This window comes from Emys orbicularis, chromosome 1, assembly GCF_028017835.1.
Source record: "Emys orbicularis isolate rEmyOrb1 chromosome 1, rEmyOrb1.hap1, whole genome shotgun sequence".
NCBI lineage: Eukaryota > Metazoa > Chordata > Testudines > Emydidae > Emys > Emys orbicularis.
The window spans coordinates 680,851-708,370 of record NC_088683.1 but is presented as its reverse complement, the minus strand read 5'-3'; the positions used below and the strand labels follow the sequence as shown (position 1 = coordinate 708,370).

General features: G+C 44.3%; 1 protein-coding gene across 1 annotated transcript in view; it reads right to left on the bottom strand.

Annotated features, from left to right (window-relative positions):
* SHANK3 (SH3 and multiple ankyrin repeat domains 3) overlaps positions 1 to 27,520 on the bottom strand; it is a 610,715-nt gene that overhangs the window by 532,591 nt on the left and 50,604 nt on the right. The window contains exons 2-3 of the mRNA XM_065411947.1: positions 17,372 to 17,575; positions 7,194 to 7,265 (exon numbers count right to left, since the gene is read on the bottom strand). Coding sequence (XP_065268019.1) covers positions 7,194 to 7,265; positions 17,372 to 17,575 — 276 coding nt within the window. The remainder of the gene's footprint in view (positions 1 to 7,193; positions 7,266 to 17,371; positions 17,576 to 27,520) is intronic.

The following is a 27,520-nucleotide window of genomic DNA, read 5'->3' as shown; positions in this document are numbered from 1 at the left end:
AAAATGATTGGGGGTCTGGAGCACATGACTTATGAGGAGAGGCTGAGGGAACTGGGATTGTTTAGTCTGCAAAAGAGAAGAATGAGGGGGGATTTGATAGCTGCTTTCAACTACCTGAAGGGGGGTTCCAAAGAGGATGGAGCTCAGCTGTTCTCAGTGGTGGCAGATGACAGAACAAGGAGCAATGGTCTCAAGTTGCAGTGGGGGAGGTCTAGGTTGGATATTAGGAAACACTATTTCACTAGGAGGGTGGTGAAGCACTGGAATGCGTTACCTAGGGAGTTGGTGGAATCTCCTTCCTTGGAGGTTTTTAAGGCCCGGCTTGACAAAGCCTTGGCTGGGATGATTTAGTTGGTGTTGGTCCTGCTTTGAGTAGGGGATTGGACTAGATGATCTCCTGAGGTCCCTTCCAACCCTGATATTCTATGATTCTATGAATACCTAGTAGTGCTGGTGATTCCATGGAAAGCATTCTATCCCTCAGTAGCAGAATCCATTGGGAGCGCTCTCCCCTCTGACTTTGTGCTCCAGGGTGGTGCTGTGATAAAGGGAGTTGTATGGTTGACTCTGAATGGGGAGCTCTTGTTTCAGAGTCAGTAACAGCCTCTGCACAGTGGAAAGGAGAAGAGTGCCACAAGGAATAGCATGAGTCACTCAGTGGAAGCACTGTCCCCACCGAATCAGTATGAACCACAATGTCTGGCACAGGGCTAGGGGATGCTGGGAGCAGCTGGTAGTGTGGGTGTCTATGTGAGCACTTTCCCTTTGGAGTTAGCACTGACCCCAAAGCCTCAGTGCAGTGTTAGTCTTATGTCGCAACCAAAGGATGGTACCATCAGCAGTGATCAATCCCCAAGTCCCTGGCCACTCATACATTCGCAACCCATGGTGCTTTTGGCAAGCGTCAGGGTGTTAACCCTGATGTCCCAGCCAATTTCTAACTCAGCTAAGTACATTCTATGATTCTACTGACCCAATTCCCCCCACCCGCCGTAACCTCAACTGGACACAGGATTGTCCTTCGCTTCCTGACCTAAACCTGCTGTTAAACAGCTGCTGCATTCCACACCAGAGGTGCATGCATTTCTGTAGGTGACATTAATTGTAACACAATAGGAAACTTTTCATTGTATCTTTTTTTTATTTATTATGAGATGGAAACTGACTAATATTACCTGGAGTCTGGCTGTCAAAGAGGACTAGCTTTAATTAACTGCCCCAGGAGGAAAACGCCTAGCATGCCTCAGTAGGGGTAGTTGCCTCATGCAGTATAGATCTCCTGAGTTATCCAATTAATGTATTACAGAGCACGGAGTCTGAAAACTCTGCACATAGAGGTGAAACTCCTTTAACAAATGAGCACATCTGTGTGCTGGGATGTTACACTTCCCAGAATCCACGGGAAGGTCTGCCAGAGATAATTTTTCCCCTATGTCTGGGAAGAAAATGTTATAGGCTCAGAGGAGGTGGTCCATGCAAAAAGGGTGATTTAGTTGGGAATTGGTCCTGCTTTGAGCAGGGGGTTAATTAATTAATGGAGATATCCTATCTCCTAGAACTGGAAGGGACCTTGAAAGGTCATTGAGTCCAGCCCCCTGCCTTCACTAGCAGGACCAAGTACTGTTTTTTCCCCAGATCCATAAGTGGCCCCTTCAAGGATTGAACTCACAACCCTGGGTTTAGCAGGCCAATGCTCAAACCACTGAGCTATCCTTCCTTAATTACTTGCTCCATTATCTTCCCTGGCACAGAAGTTAAACTAACTGGTCTGTAGTTTCCTGGGTTGTTTTTATTTTATAGATGGGCACTATATTTGCCCTTTTCCAGTCTTCTGGAATCTCTCCCGTCTCCCATGATTTTCCAAAGATAATAGCTAGAGGCTCAGATACCTCCTCTATTAGCTCCTTGAGTATTCTAGGATGCATTTCATCAGGCCCTGGTGACTTGCAGGCATCTAACTTTTCTAAGTGATTTTTAACTTGTTCTTTTTTATTTTATCTGTTAAACCTACCCCCTTCCCATTAGCATTCACTATGTTAGGCATTCCTTCAGACTTCTCGGTGAAGACCGAAACAAAGTAGTCATTAAGCATCTCTGCCATTTCCAAGTTTCCTGTTACTGTTTCTCCCTCTTCTCTGAGCAGTGGGCCTACCCTGTCTTTGGTCTTCCTCTTGCTTCTAATGTATTGATAAAAAGTCTTCTTGTTTCCCTTTATTCCCGTAGCTAGTTTGAGCTCATTTTGTGCCTTTGCCTTTCTAATCTTGCCCCTGCATTCCTGTGTTGTTTGCCTATATTCATCCTTAGTAATCTGTCCTAGTCAGGCTACCTAGACTGACTGTGCACAATTAGCAGGACTGAGGGTTTCATACGGGTAAATAAGAGACTTTGATAATGTCAGTTACCTTGACATTTAAAATCATAGCATCATAGAATATCAGGGTTGGAAGGGACCTCAGGGGGCATCAGTATGAGGAGGAATAAGGTTGAGCCCACAGGAGACTTGCTTGAATGGCTGCTTTCTATCTCTCCCCATCTGGGTGAGCAGGCCTCTCAGCTTCTGAGACAAATAACAGACCAGAATTTCTAAGAAATGAAGTAAATAGAAACCACAGAACTAAACATCATCTAGGAGCTTTCATGCCCTCTCCCAACCTTCCCCCGGACAAGTGCCTGACTTGACCAGACCCTCCCAGCTGCCGAGAACCCCAGTGGCAGAAATCTTTCCAACCTTTCATGTTTTTCTGCCTGTATAGTGGCTTCTTGCACAACATGCTGATAACTCACAAACAGAATGCTACAAAGTCACAGTTCAGTATTACCAACACCAAGCTTTTGGGGGCGTGAATCAGGTCCCCAAAACCAAGAGATTGGCTTACATCATGAGATTTAAAAAAAAAAAATTAACTATGTTCTTTTCATTTGTCTTCTGGTTTCTGAATACTACAGTTCACATTTTCAGGCTTTTCTCTGCAACCACAAGGACTAAAATTTGCTTTATTCTGAAATGGAAGCTGATATTCTCACACAATCACATGGATCTGGGAGCTGGGTCTTTAAAAAAATTTAAGGACTAGCAATAAAAATAATTATAAAAATAAAATTGCAGAGTTGGCAAGACTGAGTCATGAGACAATTCAGCCCAAACCTGGGTCATTTATGAAAAAGTTATGAGCATACAGAAGGCAGATTTTTAAACAAAACTAAGCAGCACCAAAATGTCACCAGTCTGCATTGACACAAAAGGGAAAATCCTTGACACCCCAACCAACAGCCATAATAGCTTTGTTGAAGAGAGAATGCCAGATTTCAGTACTGCCTCCAGAGATATCCTAACCATCACTGCCATGAGAGAATCACAGCCACAACCACAGATATGGTCAGAACGCAGGGAAGGTACAGAGTACAAGGATCCTCCTTTCCTTTCCCTCCCACCTCCCCCACTCTGTAACGCCAAATGCAGCTGGCCACCGAGATATAGTCTCTTGTACTCTGCTGAGCAAATGGACAAATCTCTTATAGTATTCAAAACAACTGCCTCTAGAAATATGCTATGCACCACAGCACCACGAGATCCCACAGCACCACAAACCAAGTAGAATCAATCCTGTTTTCATGTCATCGTCCTGAGAGAGCTGTACACTATATACTGTGCCCAAAAGAAATCAGCTATGTGCATCCATTTTCCCAAGGGAAATAGCCTCAAAACTGATGCTCCAACCCACACAAAGGAAGGAGTATAAATATACACACCAGTTTGCTTAGAAATGTAAGCCAACTACATACCAATGGTCACACCACAGGGAAATAAACTCTGCCCTCAGACTGTCTCAGAGATATTCCACAAAAAGTGTTTCTCAAACACAAAACCTCTCACCCAAATCCAATGCTCCTGTGAGATCCATCACATCCATCAGCCACAGTGCCACAGCGCGTGACGGCCGTCCTGGCACCAACACACCACGACCCTACTCACAGAGAGATGCCTAGGGCTGTAATTGTAAGAACGGAATAGGAGACGAGGATGGAAGCAGAGGGTACCTTGCTCTTCACTCTGGACCTTCTAGCCCCTGAAGTCTGCCTTTTGTCTTTCTGTTCAGTCAGTTTTCTTCCTAGGGAGGAGCCCATGTCCCTCACTCTGCCCCTCTCCTTTCTCACTCCGGTCTCTCAGTCCCTGTTTCAGGCCAGAGCAGGCTCCAAACTGGGATGTGGAGCTTGCAAACACATGCATTCCACAATCTCATTCTCTCCAAGTAAAGCAGCAGCACTCTGTGCCAAGAGTACAAGTTACACCAGCGCTGGCTTTCAGGACCGTGTTCTCTTCAAGTGAGCAGCAGGCGTGCGTGTCACACACACACTTTTGTCTTGCTGTGTGACAGCCTCCCTGTCTCTCTTTGCCACTCTATTTCTCTGTCCCTCACAGGGAACAGTCTCTCCGTTTGGCTGCTGGATATGGGCTTCTCTTTTGCTGCCTGATCCTCACGACCTCGGAGCGACACATCAGTGGATGCAACACACATACACAGGAAAAAGCTAACTAAATTAAATGCACAAGTCAGCATCTTCCCCACAGAAATCAGGTGGGACTGGAGGCTCAGCTTCTCATTGCACTGCCCTGTCTGCATACTAAGGGACAGATTCAATACAGTTTGGGGAACAAAAGAAGACCCAACACAAAGGGATTATTTTTAATAGAGCTTTGTCTGCAAAGTGCCTATATACTTCCCCACACATCTTTGGGGGCAGCACATTCACACAAGCTCAGATGTCCCCCCACCATACACTAGTCCTCAGCCCCCGCCTTTCTGAAAACATGGCCCTCAAGCTGCATAGTCCACTAGTGCCATGCAATAGTGACTTGAACTCTTTGCCACTAGCAGAGTGCGGGACACTCGTGTCCATTGCACAGAGGTTCTTGTGTCAAACATCATGCTACTCACTGCACAAAATCTCTCCCTTGTGTCACTCCACAGACACAGTTAGTCCCATGTTGCAGCAATCCTGCGAAGGCTAACGGAAGGGCCTGTAATTCCCTCTTCCCAGGATAGAGGGTCCCATCTGGAAGGACAAGCCTTTTGGAGAGATTATTTTCTCTCTTTCTGCTTAGGATCTGCTCAGAGTTCCTCTCATTCAGCTGCTGCTGTTTTATAGACCAATTGACCCTTTTCTGCCCCTCTGCCCAGCAGCATAAGTCAGCAGCATCAAAGATCCCAACATCCCAGCACTGCCCCAAGGAATTGTGCCAGGAGTTGAACTGAGGAAGCCTAAAGCTGAAGGTCAAACAGACTCCAGCACTGCCATGAGCACTGAGGAAGACACAGGGTCAAATGGCATGTGTCTGAAGGAAACTCCACACTGCACTAATAATACACTTTCCATTTCACACTGCAAGAGTGACTGGCAGCTGAAGAGACAGTGCCTGGAGACGGCTCAAGGCAGCCCCAGTTTGAGTAGGTCAGAGTCTATGCCTGAGGGTAGATACGAGGGGTCCCCAACCAAGCAGGTCAGAGTCAAATGATGGCATGTGGGGAAGAACACCCATCATGAGCTTCTCCATAAAGCCACTACTCTCTCCTCCTTAAGTCCCTCTTCTCCTGTGACTCTTATAAGAAATCAGCCCTTATTGATGGCCAGACTGCAGGGAGTCAGGAGTAGCTCACACTATTTGTTTATTTATATTTTTTAATACTTTCAAATGTGTTGGAACCATCAAGCAAGCTATGTACACAGCTAACCTTTGGAGCTGTGGGACAGGAAGTCTCGTCCTCATTCCTCTTTTATCATCCGTTGTTTCTCATACTTGCTGACTGCATCTTGCTTTCAATTAAACCCTAAGCTCTTCAAAACAGGAAATCCTGTCTTTCTAAGTCCTTGTGCAGCATCCAGCACAACTGGGCCCGATCCTGATTGGCCCTCTATGGACTACCACTATACAAATCAACAACAATTAAGGATACCTTGGCCTGGGGGGGAGGATCAGGCTCGGGGGAAAGAAGGGGTGTCTATGCCTGTCAGTAATATTTGAATCCCCCAGCTCTGGTGGGTGAGAGTCCCTGCTTGCTGGTGACAAGAGGGGTATCCCAGCCCAGGGAGTGAGGGCCTGATCCTGGGGAAATCCTGAAGAAGCCCTAGTCTTCTCTACTATCGTACCTTGAGTTTCTTATAGTGGAAAGCAAGTCACAGAATCATGCCCCAGCTTCCTGGGAATAGGAAGAGCACCATGTCACTGCATTCAGATAAGACATGGCCAGTGCTGGGTCACTCTCCAGCACCATTTTTGTACCACTACCACATGGCAGACAGACTGGCCATAGCTGAAAGGGCATGACTGTGCTACCATCTCCTGATCCCCAGCTGCTCAGTCTGAATTGTGAAGAACTATGGAGAAAAGGATATGCGAGTTTCAGCTAGGTTCCTAAAAAAAAAAAGTTCTTCCCAGTGTAATGTCTGAACTCACTCTCTCTCACACACACACCACCCATCTGCAGTGTACTTGGGATGTGGAGGACTTGGAAAGTACATTCCCTTCCAGGAAACAGCCACAAAAAATTATTTTGCTCTTTTTACTAAAGTGGTCTCCACTCTGAACTTAGTTCAAGCCAGATGACTAGTCCCCAAAGAAATCCGACGCTCCTGTCCAGATACACACATGGGTTAAAGCCTGTGGACAAGGCAGTGCAATACTGTTTCTGTATGTGAGGAAGAGAAGCCCTGCAGTGTCTGTCAGGGGAGAGGAAGGATGCTTGTCAATGTACGGCATTGTGCTGTACTGGTATTCAGTGACTCATCAATATCAGCGAATAAAGCAGCTTTTCAGCTGGCCCATCATGTGTTTCTCCCAGCCTCACCATCCCAGAGAGGCTTAGCCCTGACCTCTCCCTCAGAACTCAATCCAGCTGCACAACTGATTGCTGAGAGTATGGAACCAGTTCAATGTCACCATGGTGGGCTTCCAGCCACAGTTCCATGGGGGGGCCTTCAGCTCAGATCACTAAGTAACACAACCCAGCCCTTGGCAATCAACACACATTTTTAGGGGGGAATTTGAGATCTGCCAAAGGGGGAAGTCTGGAATGTACACAGATCTCTTTTTCTCTGACACTCTCTTTGCCAGCGAGATTCTCTCTGACAGGCTATGACTTATCTGGATAGGCTATACAGACTTCGAGCTCCCTGAGGCTAAATGCCAGTCTTACCTTTGTGTGGAGCTTGGCAAACTGCTTGTCATCCAGCAGACTCTGGGTGTACACACGCCTCTTGTACCGAAACTGGAGAGGAGAAGGGAAGGGAAGGTGGTTAGATACAAAAGCTGAACAAAAGCCAAGGGCAATACAGGGGAATGTGGTCTTGATGCAATTACTATACGGTGGGGGCAAAACTGGCTTAAAGACTGTACTCAAAGAGTAGTTATGAATGGTTTGCTGTCAAAGTGGGGGAACACATCTAGTGGGGTCCCACATGGGTCAATCCTGGGCCCAGTGCTAGTCAATATTTTCATTAATGATTTGAATAATGGAGTGGAGAATATGCTTATAAAATTTGTGAGGACACCAACCTGGGCGGGGTTGCAAGCACTTTGGAGGACAGGATTAGAATTCAAAATGACCTTGACAAATTGGAGAACTGGTCTGAAATCAACAAGATGAAATTCAATAAAGACAAGTGCAAAGTACTTCACGTAGGAAGGAAAAAATCAAATGCACAAATACAAAATGGGGAAGGACTGCCTAGGCGGCAGTACTGTTGAAAAGGGTCTGGGGGTTAAAATGGATCACAAACTGAATAGGAGCCAACGATGTAATGCAGTTGCAAAAAAGGCTAATATTCTTGTGCATATTAACAGGAGTCTTGTATGTAAAGCTATGTCTACACGACAAGTTAGGGGTGTAATTCCCCTGCTCTTGTGCACACACTTGCAGTAGTTCAGTGAGAGCTCGCACAAGTATACATAGCAGTGTAGCTGCGGTAGCACAGGCACCATCAGCGAAAGCATGGCTGAGCTGTGCCAAGTACAAACCTGCCTGAAATTGGTGGGTAGGTACTAGGTACAGCTCAGTCATGTCACTGCTGCCACTGCCTGTGCTGCCATGCTACACTGCTATTTATAGTCACGATCGGTCTCATCGAGCTACTCCGAGCATATGTACCTGAGCAGGGGACACCACACTCCTAGCTCATGTTGTAGACATTACCTAAGACACAGGAGGTAATCGTCCTGATCTCTGCAGCACGGTGAGGCCTCAGCTGGAGTACTGTGTCCAGCTGTGGGCGCTGCACTTTAAGAAAGATGTGGACAAATTGGAGAGAGTCCAGAGGAGAGCAACACAAATGACTAAAGGTTTAGCAAACCTGCTCTATGAGGAAAGGTTTAATGAAAACTGTGCATGTTTAGGCTACGTTTACACTTAAACCATTGCAGCTGCACCGCTATAGCACTTCAGTGTCGCCACTCAGGACAGCAATGGGAAGATGGTGATCAACTGTTCTCCATGTCCACTGAAGGTCAAACAAGAAGCAATGGGCTTAATCTATAGCAAATAAGATTTAGGTTAGCTATTAGGAAAAACTTTCTAACTATAAGGGTGATTAAGTACTGGAATAGGCTTCCCAGGGAGGTTGTGGAATCCCCGTCATTGGAGGTTTTTACAAACAAGTTATTAGACAAACAACTGTCAGGGAAGGTCTAGGTTTACTTGGTCCTGCCTCAGCGCGGGGTGCAGGACTAGATGACTTCTCAAGGTCCCTTCCAGCCCTGCACTTTTATGATTCTATTATTCTAGATCTCACATCATTTCACAGGTTAAACAGCCTTTGTTTAATACAGATTTTAGATCTTGAAAGGACCATCAGAGGATCTAGTCTGCCTCCCTCTACATGACAGGCCATAGAATTTTTCCAGTTAACATTGTACTGAGCCCAATAACTTGCGTTTGGCTAAAGCATCTTTTCCAGAAAGGCATCCAGTTTGGATCTGAAGACATAAAGAGATGGAACATCCAGCACTTCCCTTGATTGTTTGTACCAGTGGTTAATCACCCACACTGTTGAAAATCTGTGCCTTATTTCCAATTTGAATTTGTCTGGCTTCAGCTTCCAGGCACTGGTTCTGCCTTTCTCCACTAGATTAAAGAGTCCTTTAGCACCTGGTATTTTCTCCCCATAAAGGTACTTAGACACTGTAATCAAGTCACCTCTCAATCTTCATTTTAATAAGCTAATCAGACAGAGCTCTTTTGAGTCTCTCACTGTAAGTCATTTTTTCCAGCACTTGAATAATTTTTGTGGCTCTTTTCTGCACCCACTTGTTTTTCAACAACCTTCTTAAAGGGTGAACACCAGAACATAAAAATGGCCATACTGGGTCAGACCGAAGGTCCACCTAGCCCAGTGTCCTGTCTTCCAACAGTGGCCAGTGCCAGACACTTCAGAGGGAATGAACAGAACAGGGCAATTTATCGAGTGATCCACCCCATCGTCCAGTCCCAGCTTCTGGAAGTCAGAGATTTAGGGACACTTGGAGCATGGGGCTGTATCCATGACCATATTGGCTAATAGCCACTGATGGACCTGTCCTCCATGAACTTATCTAATTCTTTCTTGAACCCTGTTATATTTTTGCTCTTCACAACATTCTATGGCAATGAGTTCCACCAGTTGACTGTGCGTTCTGTGAAGAAGTACTTCCTTTTGTTTGTTTTAAATCTTCTATCTATTAATTTCATTGGGTGAACCCTAATTCTCAGGTTATGTGAAGGGGTAAATAACACTTCCCTATTCACTTTCTCCACACCAGTTATGATTTTATAGACCTTTATCATATTCCACCTTAGTTGTCTCATTTTGAAGCTGAACAATCCCAGTCTTTTTAATCTCTCCTCACATGGAAGCTGTTCCGTACTCCTAATAATTTTTGTTTCCCTTCTCCACATCTTTTTCAATTCCAATATATCTTTTTTAAGAGGGCGGGACCAGAACTACATGCAGTATTCAAGGTGTGGATTTACCATGGATTTATATAGTGGTATTATGATATTTTCTGTCTTATTATCTATCCCTTTCCTAATGGTTCCTAACATTCTGCTAGCTTTTTTCGCTGCTGCAGCACATGGAGCAGATGTTTTCAGAGAACTATCCACGATGATCCCAGTATCAATCTCACCTGTGCCATATCTATGGATAAAATCCCTCCCTACTCCTACTCACTATTCCTCTGTTCATACATCCCAGAATCACAATAGCCCTTTTTGCCACAGTTTTGCAATGGGAGCTCTTGTTCATTTGCTTGTCTGCTATGACCCCTAAATCCTTTTCAGTGTCATGACTTTCCAGGTTACAGTCCCCCATTCTGCAGATGTGGCCTGAATTCCTTTTTCCTAGAAGTGCAATTTAGGATTTGGCTGTTCTAAAATACATTTTTTAATGGGCCCAGTTTACCAAACAATCCTAATCACTTTGTTTGACTACCATGTCCTTATCATTATTTGCTACTCTGCCCTCTTTGGGTCATCTGCAAATTGTATCAGCAGTGATTTTATAATTACCTCCAGATCCCTGATGAAAACACTGAATAGCAGCAGGCCTACTACTGATCCCCGCAGAACATCGCACCTCTATGCGATGATGATTCTCCACTGAAAACTACATTTTGAGATACTGCTTAGCCAGATCTGAATCCATGTAATGTGTGCTCTGTTTATACTGTATTGGGCTAATTTTTAATCAGAATGTCATGCGGTACTAAGTCAAACACTTTACGTAAGTCTAAGTATATTACATCTACACAGTTACCTTTATCAACCAGACTTGTAATCTCAAAGAATGAAATCACATTTGTTTGACAAGATTTATTTTCCATAAAACCATGTTGACTGGCATTAACTATACTCTCTTTATCAATTGACTCCCATATCAGATTTCCCATTATTTTGCCCAGGATTAATGTCACGCTAACCGTCCTATAGTTACTTGGGTCATCCCACTTGCCCTTTTTGAATATTGGCACAACATTAGCACTCTTCCAGTCTTCTGGAATTTCCCCAGAATCCAAGATTTATTAAAAATTAACATCAGCGAGCCAGAGAGCTCTTCAGTCAACTTTTTTAGGTCTCTTGAATACAAGTTAGCCAGACCTGCTGATTTTAAAATATTTATCCCTAGTAAATATTGTTCAACATTAACTCCTTTGAGAAGTAAGGCTCAGTTTGATCCCCAATGGACAGAGCCCTTTAGATAGTAAACAAGAAGGCCTGTACTCTATCCCCAGAAAACAGAGACCCCTGCTAAAGTAATGGGTGGAACTGATCTAGGTTCAATCCCTGGCTAGTACAGGTATAGGATATAGGAATTGCCAGACTGGATCAGACTCATGGCTCATCTAATTCAGAATCCCACCTGTGACAGCAGCCAGCATCAGCTGCTTCAGAGGAAGGAAAAAATCAAGGGAAGCTCTCAGGATAATTTATGGTCCACTGCAGTGTGTTTTATGGTCCTACAGGGAGAGCCAGGAGGGGAAATTCTGTCAGCCCTGGAGGGTATACAACTTATGGAGTTTACATTTAGCTATTGGTAACCATCTTTTACAGAAGTTAGCTTACCTGACAGTAACTGTGTTTCTTCAAGATGTTCTGTCCATTCTAGTCATGGTGCACCTGCCCTATGCACAGGAGTTTGGAATGTTCTCACCAGCAGCACCCATTGGGGTGGCAAATGCACCCTGCACACCCTTGCTCTTCCCCTCCCGAGGACACAAAAGATGGAGTGACCCCAACCAGCACTCAGTTCCTTCAGCATCCAGAATTCATATGTTAAATTCCGAGCTGCGGGAAAAGAGGGTGGCTCATGGGATCCGCATGTGCAGAGCATCTTAAAGAATTAGAGTTACTGTACAGTAAGTAACCATGTTTTCTTCGCATATCTGTATGCATGGATCCCGCTCATGGCAATTAGCCAGCAGCTGACTGCTACACAGGATGGAAGGTAGGAGTTCATCTGAACACTTGGTGGCACCACCCTACCAAATGGGGCATCTGAGCTAGAAGCCGCCACCAGAGAATAATTTTGAGTGAACGTATAAGCGGAAGACCATGGCAGGCTGCTGAAGCAACCTGGCCTCTGGTAGAACGAGTTCTACTATGATGTAGAGGGCTCAGCTTATCAATGGCACAGGCTGTTCTAATACAGTCAGAAACCCATTTAGAGTCTTTGTGCTGAAACAGCCTTCACTTTGGATCTAATAACAAATTACATAAACAGCCTAGGTGATTTACACATATGTCTTGTCCTGTGAAGATAATACCGAAGTGCTCTTTTAAAACCCAAGGTGTGTAGCTTCGTCTCTCCCACAGATAAATGAGGCCTTGGAAAAAACATTGGCAAATGGATTTAATAACTAATACAGAAATCCGACATCACTCTCAGAATAAATGTAGGGCGAGGTCTCATTGTTACCCTATCTGCATGAAATATTGTATATGGAGGGTTGCCATCAGAGCCTGAATCTCTCATTCTATGTGCTGAAATGATTGCTGTTTTCACTGACAAATGAGGCAATAAGCAAGATGACATTGGTTCAAGATCTGTAAGGGATGAGAGTACCATGTTCAAATCCCATGGTGCAGCAATTTTTCTTATAGATTCCTTATAGGACCGTTTATACATCATGAACCATCTGATGCAAAAATATTAAGGCTCCCTGTAATGGTGGATAGAAGGCCGAAGTTGCTGCTAAGTGAACCTTGATTGAATTAATGGACAATCCCGATTGCTTCCAAGACAGTAAATAGTCTAGAATCATAAGTGTAGAAGCTTGTAACGGAGCATGGCCATGTGAGGATGACCAGATGGAAAAATATTTCCATTTGGCCATGTAGGTTCTCCTAGTGAAGGGTTTTCTACTCTGTAACAAGAGATCTTGAATTTCCAATGATCAGCTACTCTCTACTGATGACGTCCACATAGCATCCAAACCATCCAAGCAGGGCCTGGGTGAAGAATTAGGCCGGAACTCTGGGAGGTTACGTCTGCCTGGCTAGGTAGAGTTATGAATCACTGGTTGGAGAGAAGCAATAGGTCTGAGTACCAGACGTGGTGAGGCCAGGCTGGAGCTACTGGGATGACCCGAGCATTGTCCTGTCTCATTCTCTACAACACACTGAGAACAAAAACGCAAGATGGAAGCGTAGATTTGGTGACTTGAGCAGGGAATCATGAAAGCATTTGCTATGGATGCCAGGCTTTTCCCCCCCTCAGGAACAGAAAATGTGACACTTCTTGTTCCTGTTGGAGGCGAACATGTCCACTTGGGGAATTCCAGTTCTCAGAAGACCCATCCCACATAAAGGAGAGTGCTTAAAACCTGGTGAGGGCATAGCACCCGGTAATACAGTAAACAGTAACTAACTATTGAACTAACTAAATAAGTACAGTGGTACTACTCATTAACTATTTACAAAAGCTCACAGGCAATCTCACTGTTGTCATCAGTAATCATGCAGTAGAACCCCAAGAAAAGCTCCGACTCAGATCACAGGTGGTGAAAGGGAAGTGACAGGGATCGGGGCAGTGCCATGGGAAAGGCTACAAGGGCCAGAGGACACGTCACCACCCCAGTGGGTACTGCTAAGCAAAGCTCTCCAGATTTGCCACGCTGGGCGAACGCACACCTGAGTGGAGTGCACATCTGCAACCACTCGAAGAACCATGAAGCTCTTCTCATTGTCACTCCATTGATCTCACTCAATTGTTACCATTGACCTCACTCCCATGTCTACAGCCTCAAAACAGCTTGTGAGAAAGTCCTGGTTACTAACTGACCCTCTGTACAAATGGAGCTGAACACCTCTTTATGGTTCTCTGGTGTAATCCCACTGCAGATACATCCTATCTGGCCAACATGGTCTAATCATGGTCTATCCTGACCTGCAGGCTAGCAAAGGAGTAGATTTTTCTCCCCCAAAGACCCAATTTTGGGGTGTTTTATACTCCAGCCTATATTTCACTGACTGCTTGGATCTTTCCTTGGCTGCACTAAGGATGACAGCAAGTAAAAAAAAACAAAAATTCAAACCCCTTTGATGGAACTTCATGTCTCAAATTCACATGCTTTGATGTGGCAGAGATTGAAGCTGGAATAGCCCACAGATCTAAAATTCCCTCCTGGATTGGCAATACTGCCATACTCTGGTATGTAGGCTGCACAATAGGAAATAGTTTATATGCCTTTTCTTGTGCCATCTCCAGAGGAAACTAGAAGGTTCCAGCCACTCTCTTAAGCAACTCCTGAAATGCATTAAAGTCATCTATGGTAGCAGGGACAGAAGGAGTCATAGCCTCATCTGATGAGAATGATGAAAAAAGAGGAGGTGCGGATGGGTCTTCCTGATGGCTCTATATCATCTTCTTCATTCATCTGCTGCTGCTCTTCCTGAATGATTTCCCCTGCAGGTGAGTGAGAGACTTTGGCAACTCAGGTTTAGGAGATTTGTCTCTGGACCTTGGAGTAGGTAATGGAAATTGTCCCTGAAAATGAAACTAATATGGCCAAATAGCCAGGTCTGGAATCCATACAGACATGACATATCAGGCCAAGAAGGAGGCATCCAAGGAGCATGGGGAGGCTGAGGAACATGACCGCTGTATGAAAAATAGCAAGAATACTTCCTATGCTGTTCTATATCCCTGGACTGACCCACAGAGAATTGAGCCAGGCTGGGGGAAGGGTTTCTACTGCAAATAGGAGACAGAGAGGAGGACAAGAAAACTTCCAGAGGAGATATACTTGGGGGATCCCGACACCTGAGGTGAACTCATGGACCTTTCTGTAAACTGACAGAACAACAACAACAACAACAAAAACTGGTACCTGTGGCCCTGGTACAGAGACAGTAAATAAAAGGTGACATCTACCAGAGGAGACTTCAGTTCCAGAGTAACTCGCGACACTGCCTAGGTAGTAATGATATTTCAATAGGTCTTGCAGGTACAGGAGGTCTCAACACCACAGAAATCTAGGACAGTGTTGAATGAGCCAGTGACTGGTGAGCGTGTCAGCACTGACTGAGCCCATGCTAAATGAATCTACAGCAAACGAGCTCACAGTGAGCGTGCTGGCATTCAAAGAGTTGTGTCAAAAGAGCTCTCAGTGCTGCAGATTTAGCTGGAGGGGCCAAAGTCATAGGTACCACCAACAAATCAGTGGCTGCCTTCTTAGCACAGTGTTGTTCCCGTGCCGAGTCCAATTACTTTTGCAGGGCCAGCTGCATTGTGCCAACTTAGCCATGTCCATAGACCTATGGCTCTGTGGTTTCCTTTCGCTTGGTACCAGAGAAGGAAAACAGGGCCAAACAAGAGGCAAAATTAGAGGTAATCTCCTTTCTCCTGCGGCTAGCACAGATCATGGAATGTGGCAACAGTGTCTGTGGTGCCATTTACAAGCTCTTGGAGGAGGAGGGAGCTCTCTTTGACCCCTTCAATCCAGGAGTGGTAATAGTGGCTGAACACTAACTGCATGAGTTTTTAGGGAAGTATCTAATCTTGAACTTCTTCCTTCTGAACCACTTCTGAGTCTGATCATGCCCACAGATTATTCCAGGCGGTAAAGTTTTAGCCAAGATTCCCTGGCCTTTTGCGTGTATTTTTTTAATCTGTTAGAAATTGCACACTTAGAGGGAATATGACTCTCTCCTAAGCAATATGTCAGTCAGTAAGGGGAATTACCCCTCCAACATGAAGGACAAGTCTTGAAATGTGGAGATATGGGTTCAGGCACCAGGTATCCTAACTACTAAATTATATCTACAGAAAATACTTTTTTTTTTTTTTTTGCCAGCTGGCTCAAAATGAAACACTATGAAACAAACTAATAACTACAGAAACTACAGTAAACTAACTCTTATGGGAGACTGAGGTTGTTCTGAGTCTCTGCCAAGGGGTGCTCAGAGTGGCGGTTGGAGTTGCTTTGCCTTTCTGCCATTGGGAGGGAAGGACGAGGGTGTGCAGGGTGCATGCACGACCCCTCGTGGCCATTGCTGGTGAATACATTCCATAATCCTGTGCAAGCGGCGCATGTGCACCATGAGTGGGATCCACAGACAGACAGTGGAAGAAGAAATTAGGATTTTGTCTCAGATAAAGAAAGAACAGGGGCAGACTCAGCAACATGAGGGGTTGTAAATCTTTATCTGTCTCAGCTTAGTTTATGGGGAAAGCCAGGAAAGGGATATTTTATATGCTGATCCCAATACCTGTATAACTTTGGCTACAGCCTACAGATTTCTGATCTCACCAGAAACTGAGTAGACCACGTCAGCTATTAACCCAAGGGCTGGAATGCTGCTCCCTGTTCGAATCCCAGACTTTTGTTTATTGACAAGGCTCTGAAGTGTTTGGAGAATAACTCAGAAGCTGCTATTCTGCGCAAGGTCTGAAGAATCCAGGTGCCACACGCTGCATATTATGGCCATATGACAGAAACTGAGAAATTATCTCTGAAAGAAGATCAGAGGGGATGTGATTATGCATGTGTGCTAACGTATGTATATTATTTTGAAACCTTATATTGAAATATATTTAACAGCTAAGTGGTGAAAGTCTGTCTAAGGAAGACTGGTGGATTTACTAAATAATAGCTTTTAGATAAAAGCTATTAAGCATTCCAAATACTGATTAAAATGTTTTTCTGTGTATGAAGTGTTTACTAAGAAGTTGCGTTGCCTTTTCTCGCTGCAGCTGACAGGGAACTGTTATTAAAACCTATGTTCAGGGTTACGTATGTAACAGTCTGTAAGGGTTAACTGTGTAATGCTTTCTGAAAAGTCCTGAAGTGATAGAACTCTGATCTGTGTTTCAGCAAAGAGTTAAACTGAGGTGCAGGAAAGGAGAGTGTTACGAAGATGTCTCTGCAATGGACGCATATTGAATACAACATCGAATTCAAGGTCTCTGTTCTGATATTCCCAGTTCTCCAGGAGACAGTCCCTAGCTACCTGACAAACTCCCTCTCCCACTGCGACTTTGGCTTTCAACAACAGCTACGCTCCACTTGATGCTGTTGATCAAAAGGGACAGAACTTTTACATGAGCAGGACCAACGCTGTGGAGCCCATTGCCAGCAAAGACAAACAATGACCAGGAGGCTCGGCACATTGAGAACTAAATGTCAAGCTCGTTTCTGTGACTCAGCTGCCCTCCGTAACTTCTTCACACAAGCAAACACACTCACCCCCACCCCCCCAAATTATTATGGTACATTCATGTTTTCACTCCCACTGGCAACAAAAAAAGAGAGATTTTTCTTACTCTTTTTTAGTACTTCTGAGGCACTCAGACATTACCATGATGGAGACCATATAAGTCAGATAAAAAGGCAGATAGATACCTCCAGGTAGGGGACAGGAGTGTCTGGATTCAGAGGGTATTCCCTCAGCAGTCGCTCCTCGTCCAGGAACTTTCCAGCCCTGCCATTGAAGGCTGGCTGGAAGAGCCCATAGTTCAGAACATCCTTCAGGCTGTGGTTCAAGGTACAGAGAATGCGCTGTTTGGAGACCCAGACAGGAACATCAGGATTTAGCCGCATACATTTCTATGGAGAAAAGAGAGAGTGATTAGGGGATGGCAACCCAGCATTTCTGTAATTCCATAACCACATCCAAGAACAACAGTGGTGAGGCCATGGAACAAGCTTAGAACAGGAAATCTATAACCTTTTCCATGGCAGTGAGTAAGTGGAAATAGATAATCTGCAGAAATTAGGGAGGATAAGATCCATTAGGTCCTATCTTCTCTATCTCCTGTGATGCCAGCGCAGAATCATTCTCTACAATCTAATCTACAGGGTTTTATGCTGTCTGCAAATAAATGTTTCAAGTAATGGGATGTCCAGGAGAGTATTCCATGGTCTAATACCATACAATTCACTGTCAGGAAGTTTTCTCCATTATTCAGCTTAAATATCCCCGTGGAAGGGTGCAGAGGCTCTACTGGATATCCAGAAGTAGAAAGATCTCACAAATATAAACAGAGACAAATGATTTTGCAAGGCTGTAAACTGCTCAATTAGGGACAATGAAGGAACCCAGAAAGGTCTTTAACCATTGGGAAGAGAGGCCTTGAAAAAGGAGGCAGAGCTCTACATAACATTTCTAGACACCATTTATGACTGCTTCTTGAAGCAGCTAGTCCTGGAACCCACACGGGGAGAGGCAGTTCTTGATTTAGTCCTACATGGTGCACAGGATCTGGTCCAAGAGATGAATATAGCTGAACTGATCAGTAATAGAGAGCATAACAGAACTACATTTAACATCCTTGGAGGGGAGAAAATACCAAAGAAACTCACCACAGCAGCTTTTATCTTCATAAAGGGGAACTACACAAATGAAGAGGCTTGTTAAATGGAAATTAAAAGCAACAGTCACAAGAGTGAAATGCCTGCAAACTACATGGAGATGATTTAAAAACACAAGGCTCAAACTAACTGTGAGGGGCCTTCCTGGGGTGCAGCCTGGAACTGGGGTACTGCTAAGCCCTCTGTCCCTCCAACCTGTGCTCCCTCTCACCAAGCGATGCCGTGACAAGCTGCAAACCTCTGATAGGTCCTGCATTCACACAGACATCCACAGGCAGGGGCACACCCAGCTGAGTTACATGAATGCTTCTCCCAGCCACTCATGAACTAACAATAGAGAGGCTCCAGCAATTCCCCCAGCTCCCCATCTTTGGTTCCCGGGACTGTACCGTCCTTCCCTAGTCAGAAGCCTGACCAGCATACATTTATAACCCAGTCACCCCTCCCTCAACGTGGAGAGGAAATGCACCAGCTCTTGTTCCTGAGCAGATTTCTCAAGCACTTCAACCAAAACACACTGTTTCAGGTAAACCATAAAACAGGTTTATTAACTACAGAAAGATAGATTTAGGCATAAAGGATAGAGATGGTTACCAAAGAAAATAAAAGTATGCGCACAATCTAAACTCTATAAACTAAACAGGATTTGAATCAAGCAGTGCCTCACCCTGATAGTACAAGAAGGTTACAGATCTTCAGTACACAGGCTGGAATTCTCCTCCAACCCTGGATCACCTTCCCCCTTCCAGACATGTTTCCAGGTGTTGAGTTGTGGAGGGAGTGAGGCCAAGCCATGCGGCCACTGTTCCCTCTTCTATATCCATAGTCCCTGTGCCTAGAAGACACTTGTTTTGGCAGGTCCTGGAGGGCTTCCCTGAATTGCCCAGTTGAGCAATCCCCCGAGTGTGGGTGCTTCCGCAACTGTCCTTGAATTGTAAATCCCCTGATTACAATTCCCCTGCTTATTAATGGTCACTGAGTACACTCTGTCCTGAGTACCCTCCTTTGAGTGGTTTGCTTTCTTTGTATGCCACTAGCAAACTTACAACATATTTCAGTAACAACCACACAGCAAAAATAACTTGATACACACTAATGATATACACATTTGGACAGAACAATGAGTTTCAGCAGATCATGACTTTTCATATGATACCTTACACAGCATGCTTTGTATGAAACATATCATAATTATATGCCAGTGGTAAATATGGGGTTCCAGGAGTGCCATAACCCAAATAAAAAAATAGAAAGAGGACTGAAAAAATGAAACCATGGCTAAACAACAGAGTAAAAGAGGAAGTTGGAGGCAAAAAGGCATCCTTTAAAAATTGGAAGTGAAATCCTACAAAGGAAAATAGAAAGGAGCATAAACTCTGGCAAGTCAAGCATAAAAGCATAATTAGGCAGGACAAAAAAGAATGAAGAGCAACCAGCAAAAGACAAAAAAACTAACAGGAAATTTATTTTAAGTACATCAGAAGCAGGAAGCCTGCAAACAATCAGTGTGGCCACTGGACGATCGGGGTGCTAAAGGTGCACTCAAGGAAAACAAGGCCATTGTGCAAAAGCTAAATGAATTCTTTGCATCAGTCTTCACTGCAGAGGATCTGAGGAAGATCCCACACCTGAGCCATTCTTTTTAGGTGACAAATCTGAGGAACTGTCCCAGATTCAGGTGTCAATGGGGGAGGTTTGCAGAACAACTAATTGTGATATGTGACCTACTGCTTAAACAGGTCTCTTGTACTAGATGACTGGACGATAGCTAATGTAATGTAGGTTTCAGAGTAGCAGCCGTGTTAGTAATGTAATGTAGATTTTTTTAAAAGGCTCCAGAGGCGATTCAGGCAATTACAGACCAGTAAGCCTAACTTCAGTACCAGGCAAATCGGTTGAAACTATAATAAAGAACAGAATTATCAGACACATACATTAACACAATTTGATGGGAAAGAGTCAACACAGCTTTTGTAAAGGTAAATCATCCCTCACCAATCTATTAGAATTCTTTGAGGGGTTCAACAAACAGGTGGACATGGGCGATCCAGTCTATATAGTGTACTAGGACTTTCAGAAAGTCTTTGACAAGATCCCTCACTAAAGGCTCTTAAGCAAAGTAGGCAGTCATGAGATGAGAGGGAAAATCCTCTCATGGATCACTATGTGGTTAAAAGACAGAAAACAAAGAGTAGGAATAAATGGTAGTTTACACAATGGAGAGAGGTAAATAATGAGGTCCCCCGATGATCTATACTGGAATCAGTGCTGTTTAACATATTCATAAAGGGTTTGGAAAAAAGGGTAAACAGGTGGCAAAGTTTGCAGATGATACAAAATTACTCAAAATAATTAAGTCCAAAGCAGACTACAAAGAGTTACAAGGGGATTTCTCAAAACTGGGCGACCGGGCAAGAAAATGGCAGATGAAATTCAATGTTGGTAACTGCAAAATAATGCACACAGGAAAACATAATCGCAACCATACAGACAAAATGATGGGGTCTAAATTAGCACTCAAGAAAGAGATTTTAGAGTCATCATAGATAGTTCTCTGAAAACATCTACTCAATATACAGCAGCAGTCAAAAAAGCTAACAATGTTAGGAACCACTAGGAAATGGATAGATAATAAGACAGTAAATATCATAATGCCACTATATAAATCCGTGGTACGCCCACATCTTGACTAATGCATGCAGTTCTGGTCACCCATCTCAAAAAAAAGATAGAATTGGTGAAGGTACAGAGAAGGGCAACGAAAATTATTAGGGGTATGGAACAGCTTCCATATGAGGAGAGATTAAAAAGACTGTGACCAGTCAGCTTAGAAAAGAGATGACTAAGGGGAGGATATGATAGAGGTCTATAAAACCGTGAATGGTGTTGAAAAGGTGAATAAGGGAGTGTTATTTACTCCTTCACCTAACACAAGAACCAGGGGTCACCAAATAAAATTAACGGGCATTAAGTTTAAAGCAAACATAAGAAAGTACTTTTTCACACAACACACAGCTAACCTTTGGAACTCATTGCCAGGAGATGCTGTGAAGTCCAAAAGTATAACAGGGTTCAAAAAAGAATTAGATAAAAACACTGCATAACCTACTAAAACCAACTAAATCCACACTACACTACTGGTACTAACTTCTACTAACTACTTACACTACAAAAATTCACCAAGTAGCTGTGACACAGGAAACAAACTGTGAAGACAGAACCACATGGGGAGACCAGACTTAGTCCACTGGCAGTAAGAAGGAACTGAGTAGGGGTGGGGCATTGTTGCCCTTATATAGCCTCTGAAGAGGCCACAAGGAGGCGCAGGATGTGTGAGCTGCCCTAGAGGATACTGCTGCAGGAAGAAAGTCTCCAGCTCTCAGTGCGTCTGACACAAACACCTGAGTGGAATACACATCTACAACCACTTAACGAAGAAATTCCATTTTAAATTTGTTTTGAAGCTGCCACACAATTTCCAGTCTGTTGCTCTGGACTGCTGTAGAATCAAAGAGCCTGCCACAGAATGCAAGTCAAACTAGCTACAGAGTATGCAGGGCTAGGTCATGATCAGGGATCCTAGTTTTCTGAGATTAACAAAAACTAAATTCTCTAATAAAAAAACATAAAAATCCTTGTTTTTCCATGATTAAAACAAAACGCTCAACTTTAGTTTCCCTAACCACAATACATATAAGTATCAGTTGAACACAATGTTTTATTGATATACAGCAGAACCCCATTTATCCGAGCCTCCTTTATCTGGCTCTCCATATTAACCAAAACCACCAGCCGCCTGGGGCTCACAGCCCGACCTCTGCTGGTCGTTCGGTTAACATGGAGAGGCAGATAATGGAGGCTTGGATAAACAGGATTCTGCTGTATATGTTTTTATTTTTTCACAAAATGTAAAACCTAAAAATTCTCTGTAAAAATGCAAATTCCACATTTTTCCATGGCAAACGGATTTCTAGGATCCCTGGCCATGATGCAATGACTTTGGTGGCAACTTCAAGCTAGTAACCTTGGACCCTAAACACAACAGTTAAAGGAAAGGGATGGACTGAATGTGCCCTGGCACTAAGAACGTTGGGAAATGTAGTGGGCTAAAAATGGGCAATTGTATTGGATAAAAACTGCAACTCTCTGATGTACCCATGGAGTTGTGCTTCTCAGGTATAAAAATGGTCACTGACCATGAAAAGCTTAATCAGTTTTAAATCTATGGTTAACTTTGATATATTGCAGGGGGGAGATAAGGACAGCAATAAAGCAGAATGAGTCAATCCTGCCAAAGGCTATAAGAGTAATAAGAAGAGGTTCTTACCAATAACAAAGGGAGGGGAAATGGGGGCAAAGAAACAGGAAAAAGAAAATTGGAACATAAATAAATGGTAGGTGAAATGAATGCTGAATATTTTTAAAACATTCTGTTACTGAACTGCTTTTTAAGATTTATACAGATTTTAACATGAAAAAATGATTGGACAATTAGCAAGTAACGAAGACCTTGTAAATACAGTCATAAAGGCTCTGATTATAACAACAATAATACCTAGCTCTTGTATAGTGCTTTTCATCAGTGGATCTCAAAGCACTACACAATTTTTAATGTGTTTTATCTTCACAACACTCCCGGACGATTGGAAAAAGGCTAATATAGTGCCCATATTTTAAAAAGGGAAGAAAGAGAACCCAGGGAACTACAGACCGGTCAGACTCACTTCAGTTCCTTGCAAAATCATGGAGCAGGTCCTCGAGAAATCCATTTTGAAGCACTTAGAGGAGAGGAAGGTGATCAGGAACAGTCAACATGGATTCACCAAGGGCAAGTCATGCCTGACCAACCTGATTGCCTTCTATGATGAGATAACTGGCTCTGTGGATATGGGGAAAGCGGTGGATGTGATATATCTTGACTTTAGCAAAGCTTTTGATACGGTCTCCCACAGTATTCTTGCCAGCAAGTTAAAAAAGTATGGATTGGATGAATGGACTATAAGGTGGATAGAAAGCTGGCTAGATTGTCGGGCTCAACAGGTAGTGATCAATGGCTCAATGTCTAGTTGGCAGCCGGTATCAAGCGGAGTGCCCCAAGGGTCGGTCCTGGGGCCAGTTTTGTTCAACATCTTTATTAAGAATCTGAATGATGGGATGAATTGCACACTCAGCAAGTTCGCAGATGACACTAAGCTGCGGGGAGAGGTAGATACGCTGGAGGGTAGGGATAGGGTCCAGAGTGACCTAGACAAATTGGAGGATTGGGCCAAAAGAAATCTGATGAGGTTCAACAAGGAGAGTCCTGCACTTAGGAAGGAAAAATCCCATGCACTGCTACAGGCTGGGGACTGAGTGGCTAGGCAGCAGTTCTGCAGAAAAGGACCTGGGGATTACAGTGGACAAGAAGCTGGATATGAGTCAGCAGTGTGCCCTTGTTGCCAAGAAGGCCAACGGCATATTGGGCTGTATTAGTAGGAGCATTGCCAGCAGATCGAGGGAAGTGATTATTCCCCTCTATTCGACACTGGTGAGGCCACACCTGGAGTACTGTGTCCAGTTTTGGTCCCCCCACTACAGAAGGGATGTGAACAAATTGGAGCGAGTCTAGCGGAGGGCAACAAAAACGATTAGGGGTCTGGGGCACATGACTTACGAGGAGAGGCTGAGGGAACTGGGGTTATTTAGTCTGCAGAAGAGAAGGGTGAGGGGGGATTTGATAGCAGCCATCAACTACCTGAAGGGGGGTTCCAAAGAGGATGGAGCTCGGCTGTTCTCAGTGGTGGCAGATGACAGAACAAGGAGCAATGGTCTCAAGTTGCAGTGGGGAAGGTCTAGGTTGGATATTAGGAAAAACTATTTCACTAGGAGGGTGGTGAAGCACTGGAATGGGTTACCTAGGGAGGTGCTGGAATCTCCATCCTTAGAGGTTTTTGAGGCCCGGCTTGACAAAGCCCTGGCTGGGATCATTTAGTTGGTATTGGCCCTGCTTTGAACAGGGGATTGGACTAGATGACCTCCTGAGGTCCCTTCCAACCCTGATATTCTATGATTCTATGAGTATCATCCCTATTCTGTAGAGTGGGAATGGAGGCACGGAGGCACAGACCCACAAAGGTACTTAGGCAGCTAACCACCACTGATTTCAATGGAAGTCAGGAGCATCAATAGCTTTGTGGATGTGTGTCTGACAGCCTAAGTCCCTGATCCACCAAAGGGACTTCGGCATTGCATTTTTAGGCACCTAGGAGAGCACAAACCTAAATTAGGCGCCTAGGCTCTCATACAATGAATGAGGAGAGACAGTGCCTTGCAACGCATTGCACAAAGCCAGTACGCTAGGCGGGGAACTGCCTAATGTAGCCAGTGGGAGATGCTGGTGGGGGAGGAGGGGTGTGCTAAGCTCCACCCCCTCACAGAGAGCCCTAACCACTAGAGTCAGTCTTACTCTTTCCCTGGCCCAACTACTCTTGAATTATTCCGTTAAATAATTAAAGTGGAAGAACTTTGGTCTGAGAGATTGAGGAGACCCATAGCAGGCTATTCTCTAGCCCAATGCTTAGGGCACTTACCTGAGAGGCAGCAGGGCCCTGTTCTATCCCTTCTCCTCATCGGGCTGAGGGAGGATCTGAACTAGTAGTCTCCCACATCCCAAATGAGTGCTCTAACCCCTGAGCTAAGGGTTATGAGGGAGGTCCCTCCAGTCTCCCAGCTGTTCTTGTGTGGCATTAGGAGCAGGCCCCACATGCAATTTAAGCAAAGAAGTTCCTGTCTTCCCCCCAGTAACGGAGCTTTCTGGGGCTCAGGCGGGAGGTAGGCACCGAGGCACCCAGAGTGAGGCAGAAGTGCATGTGCTCCGAGGTTGAAACATAGGAAACTTTTACTGCAAAAACTTGGGGTCCAGGTGAGTTTTGGCGCCTACAGGGTTAGGCACAAGCAGGAGTTTTGTGGGTCGCAGTGGTGACTGAAAATGGGACTGAGACTAAGTACTTTATGGATCCCACCCTTTTTTGCCCAAGATCACATAGGAACTCTGCAGTGCAGCAGGGAATTGAAGCCAGGTTTCCCAAGTCCTAGGCTAGTTCCATAACCATGACATCACCTTGTCGCAGAGAAACACATAAACATGTGCTTAAATCCCACTTACTTCAGTGTGTTCAGAGTTTTGCTCAACTGAGGCCAAACAGCACACTCAAGAATACTTGAAAATGTGGACAGATCATATGGCCCAGCAGACATTCATTCTGAAGTTTCACTAGAATTAGCCAGCATACTTACTGAACGCTGACAATTATTTTTGAAAAGTCAGAGAACTGGGAGATACCAAAGGTTTAGTAATAGCAAATATGGTACCAATATTTTTTTAAAGAAGAGCAATCCTGGTAATTACAATCCAGTAAGTTAATAACAAAACACAGCTGAAAACATTATTAACAAAGAAATTCTGTAGACATCTGCAGCCATAGTCTCAAACTTCCTTATTGCGGGCTGAGACCCTCCTGGGGACACCTCATCTCTCAACCTCAATTCCACTTTCCCTGTAGCAACTCTAATGCTTGGTTATATGAAAAATTAATGTTAGGACATTACTGTGGGGAAAGATGAAAACACATTTGCTTTATTGCAGTGAGTGTTGCTGCTTACTAACAACCTCCCATTTTGTATTTGGACTACTTCCTCTTTCTTTCATTTTATCAGCACTGAAACCACCCCACTATAAGCTCATGTTCTCTCTCTCTAGCTCACTTTGCAGTTTGATTCTCCTCACCTGTGTGTTTGTTCCTGCTCCAACTGCACTATCGTCCACAAATCTGATCACTATTGAATTTACACTGAAAAACACCTCCTGTGATGCAGAGATGTCAATTGCCCATTTCATTTTAAGTGGTTTCTTGCAATACATGTTAACCCCGTATCCATAACAATCTTTCCACCTTGTATTTAGCTGTGATACTCTGGTTACCTTTTCCAGACCTGAAGAAGAGCTCTGTGTAAGCTCAAAAGCTTGTCTCCCGCACCAATAGAAGTTGGTCCAATAGAAGATATTACCTCACTCACCTTGTCTATCTAAAAAAAACCTAATGACAGCCATCCGACACAAAAACAAAAAGTGGAACCAATTACAACTACAACAACAACTCCACAATCACAGAACACCACCTCCAGGGGAAAACATGACACCAGGACCCAACACATACTCACTACACAACATCAATATCAACCCATCAAGACTACCCCTAATCAGAGCTGAATTACCTGTCCTCTCCAAGGGACTCAACTTCTGCCCCATCACAGAACCGATACCACATGAATAGGTGGAGAACTAGAATAATTATTTACTGACTCAAAGAATTCTTCCACAACAAAGACAACACCGCCCACAACTACCACATTCCCACTGACAGTCATAAAGAATCATCTGACTAGACACTCCCTCACCCCCAGTGGAAGAAACCACATAGTTGATTATTACATCGATTTCTTCAGGACAAAAAAAAAAAACACCCGACTATGAAATCCTTAACAAACCTCACATCCACCACAACCTCTCCACTGACGAGAAGATAGATACACAGTCCTTGAAATCCAACCACCAGACGAAGGGGGTGCCCTTGTCCATGATGACTATGTCAACAAGGCCAACCAGCAACTCTCCAACATCACCTCCTACAAAAAAATCAAAGACAACCTGCACCACAACTCACAAAGTAATTTAAAGATATAATCAAATCCTTCCCCAAGATCAACTCCAAGATAAACTCTGCAACCTCATCCCCCATGAACCCACCCAGGTACCTTTTAATGCTTCCCACCAGGCAGGCCCACCCTGTCCGGCCACCGATCACTTCTTTAAGGAATAAAGCACTCACAGCAATCCTCCTCAAACCATTGATTGCGCAAGGGGCCAGTTTCCTCCAGGTTACAACTGACTTCCTCCAGAAGCTCGACACCATCAACAATCTCCTTCAGAACCCCCTCTCTGCCGCCATGGGTGTCACTTCATTACACACCAGCATCCCTTCCCACGCTGGCATTGCTCTCTGCCTCATATATCTACAAGACAATGAATAACACTCGGACAGCCACCCCAAACACATTACCAGACTCATCCACTTCATCCTCACCCACAACAACAACAACAACAAACATTTTGTCCAAACCACGGGAACAGCCATGGGTACT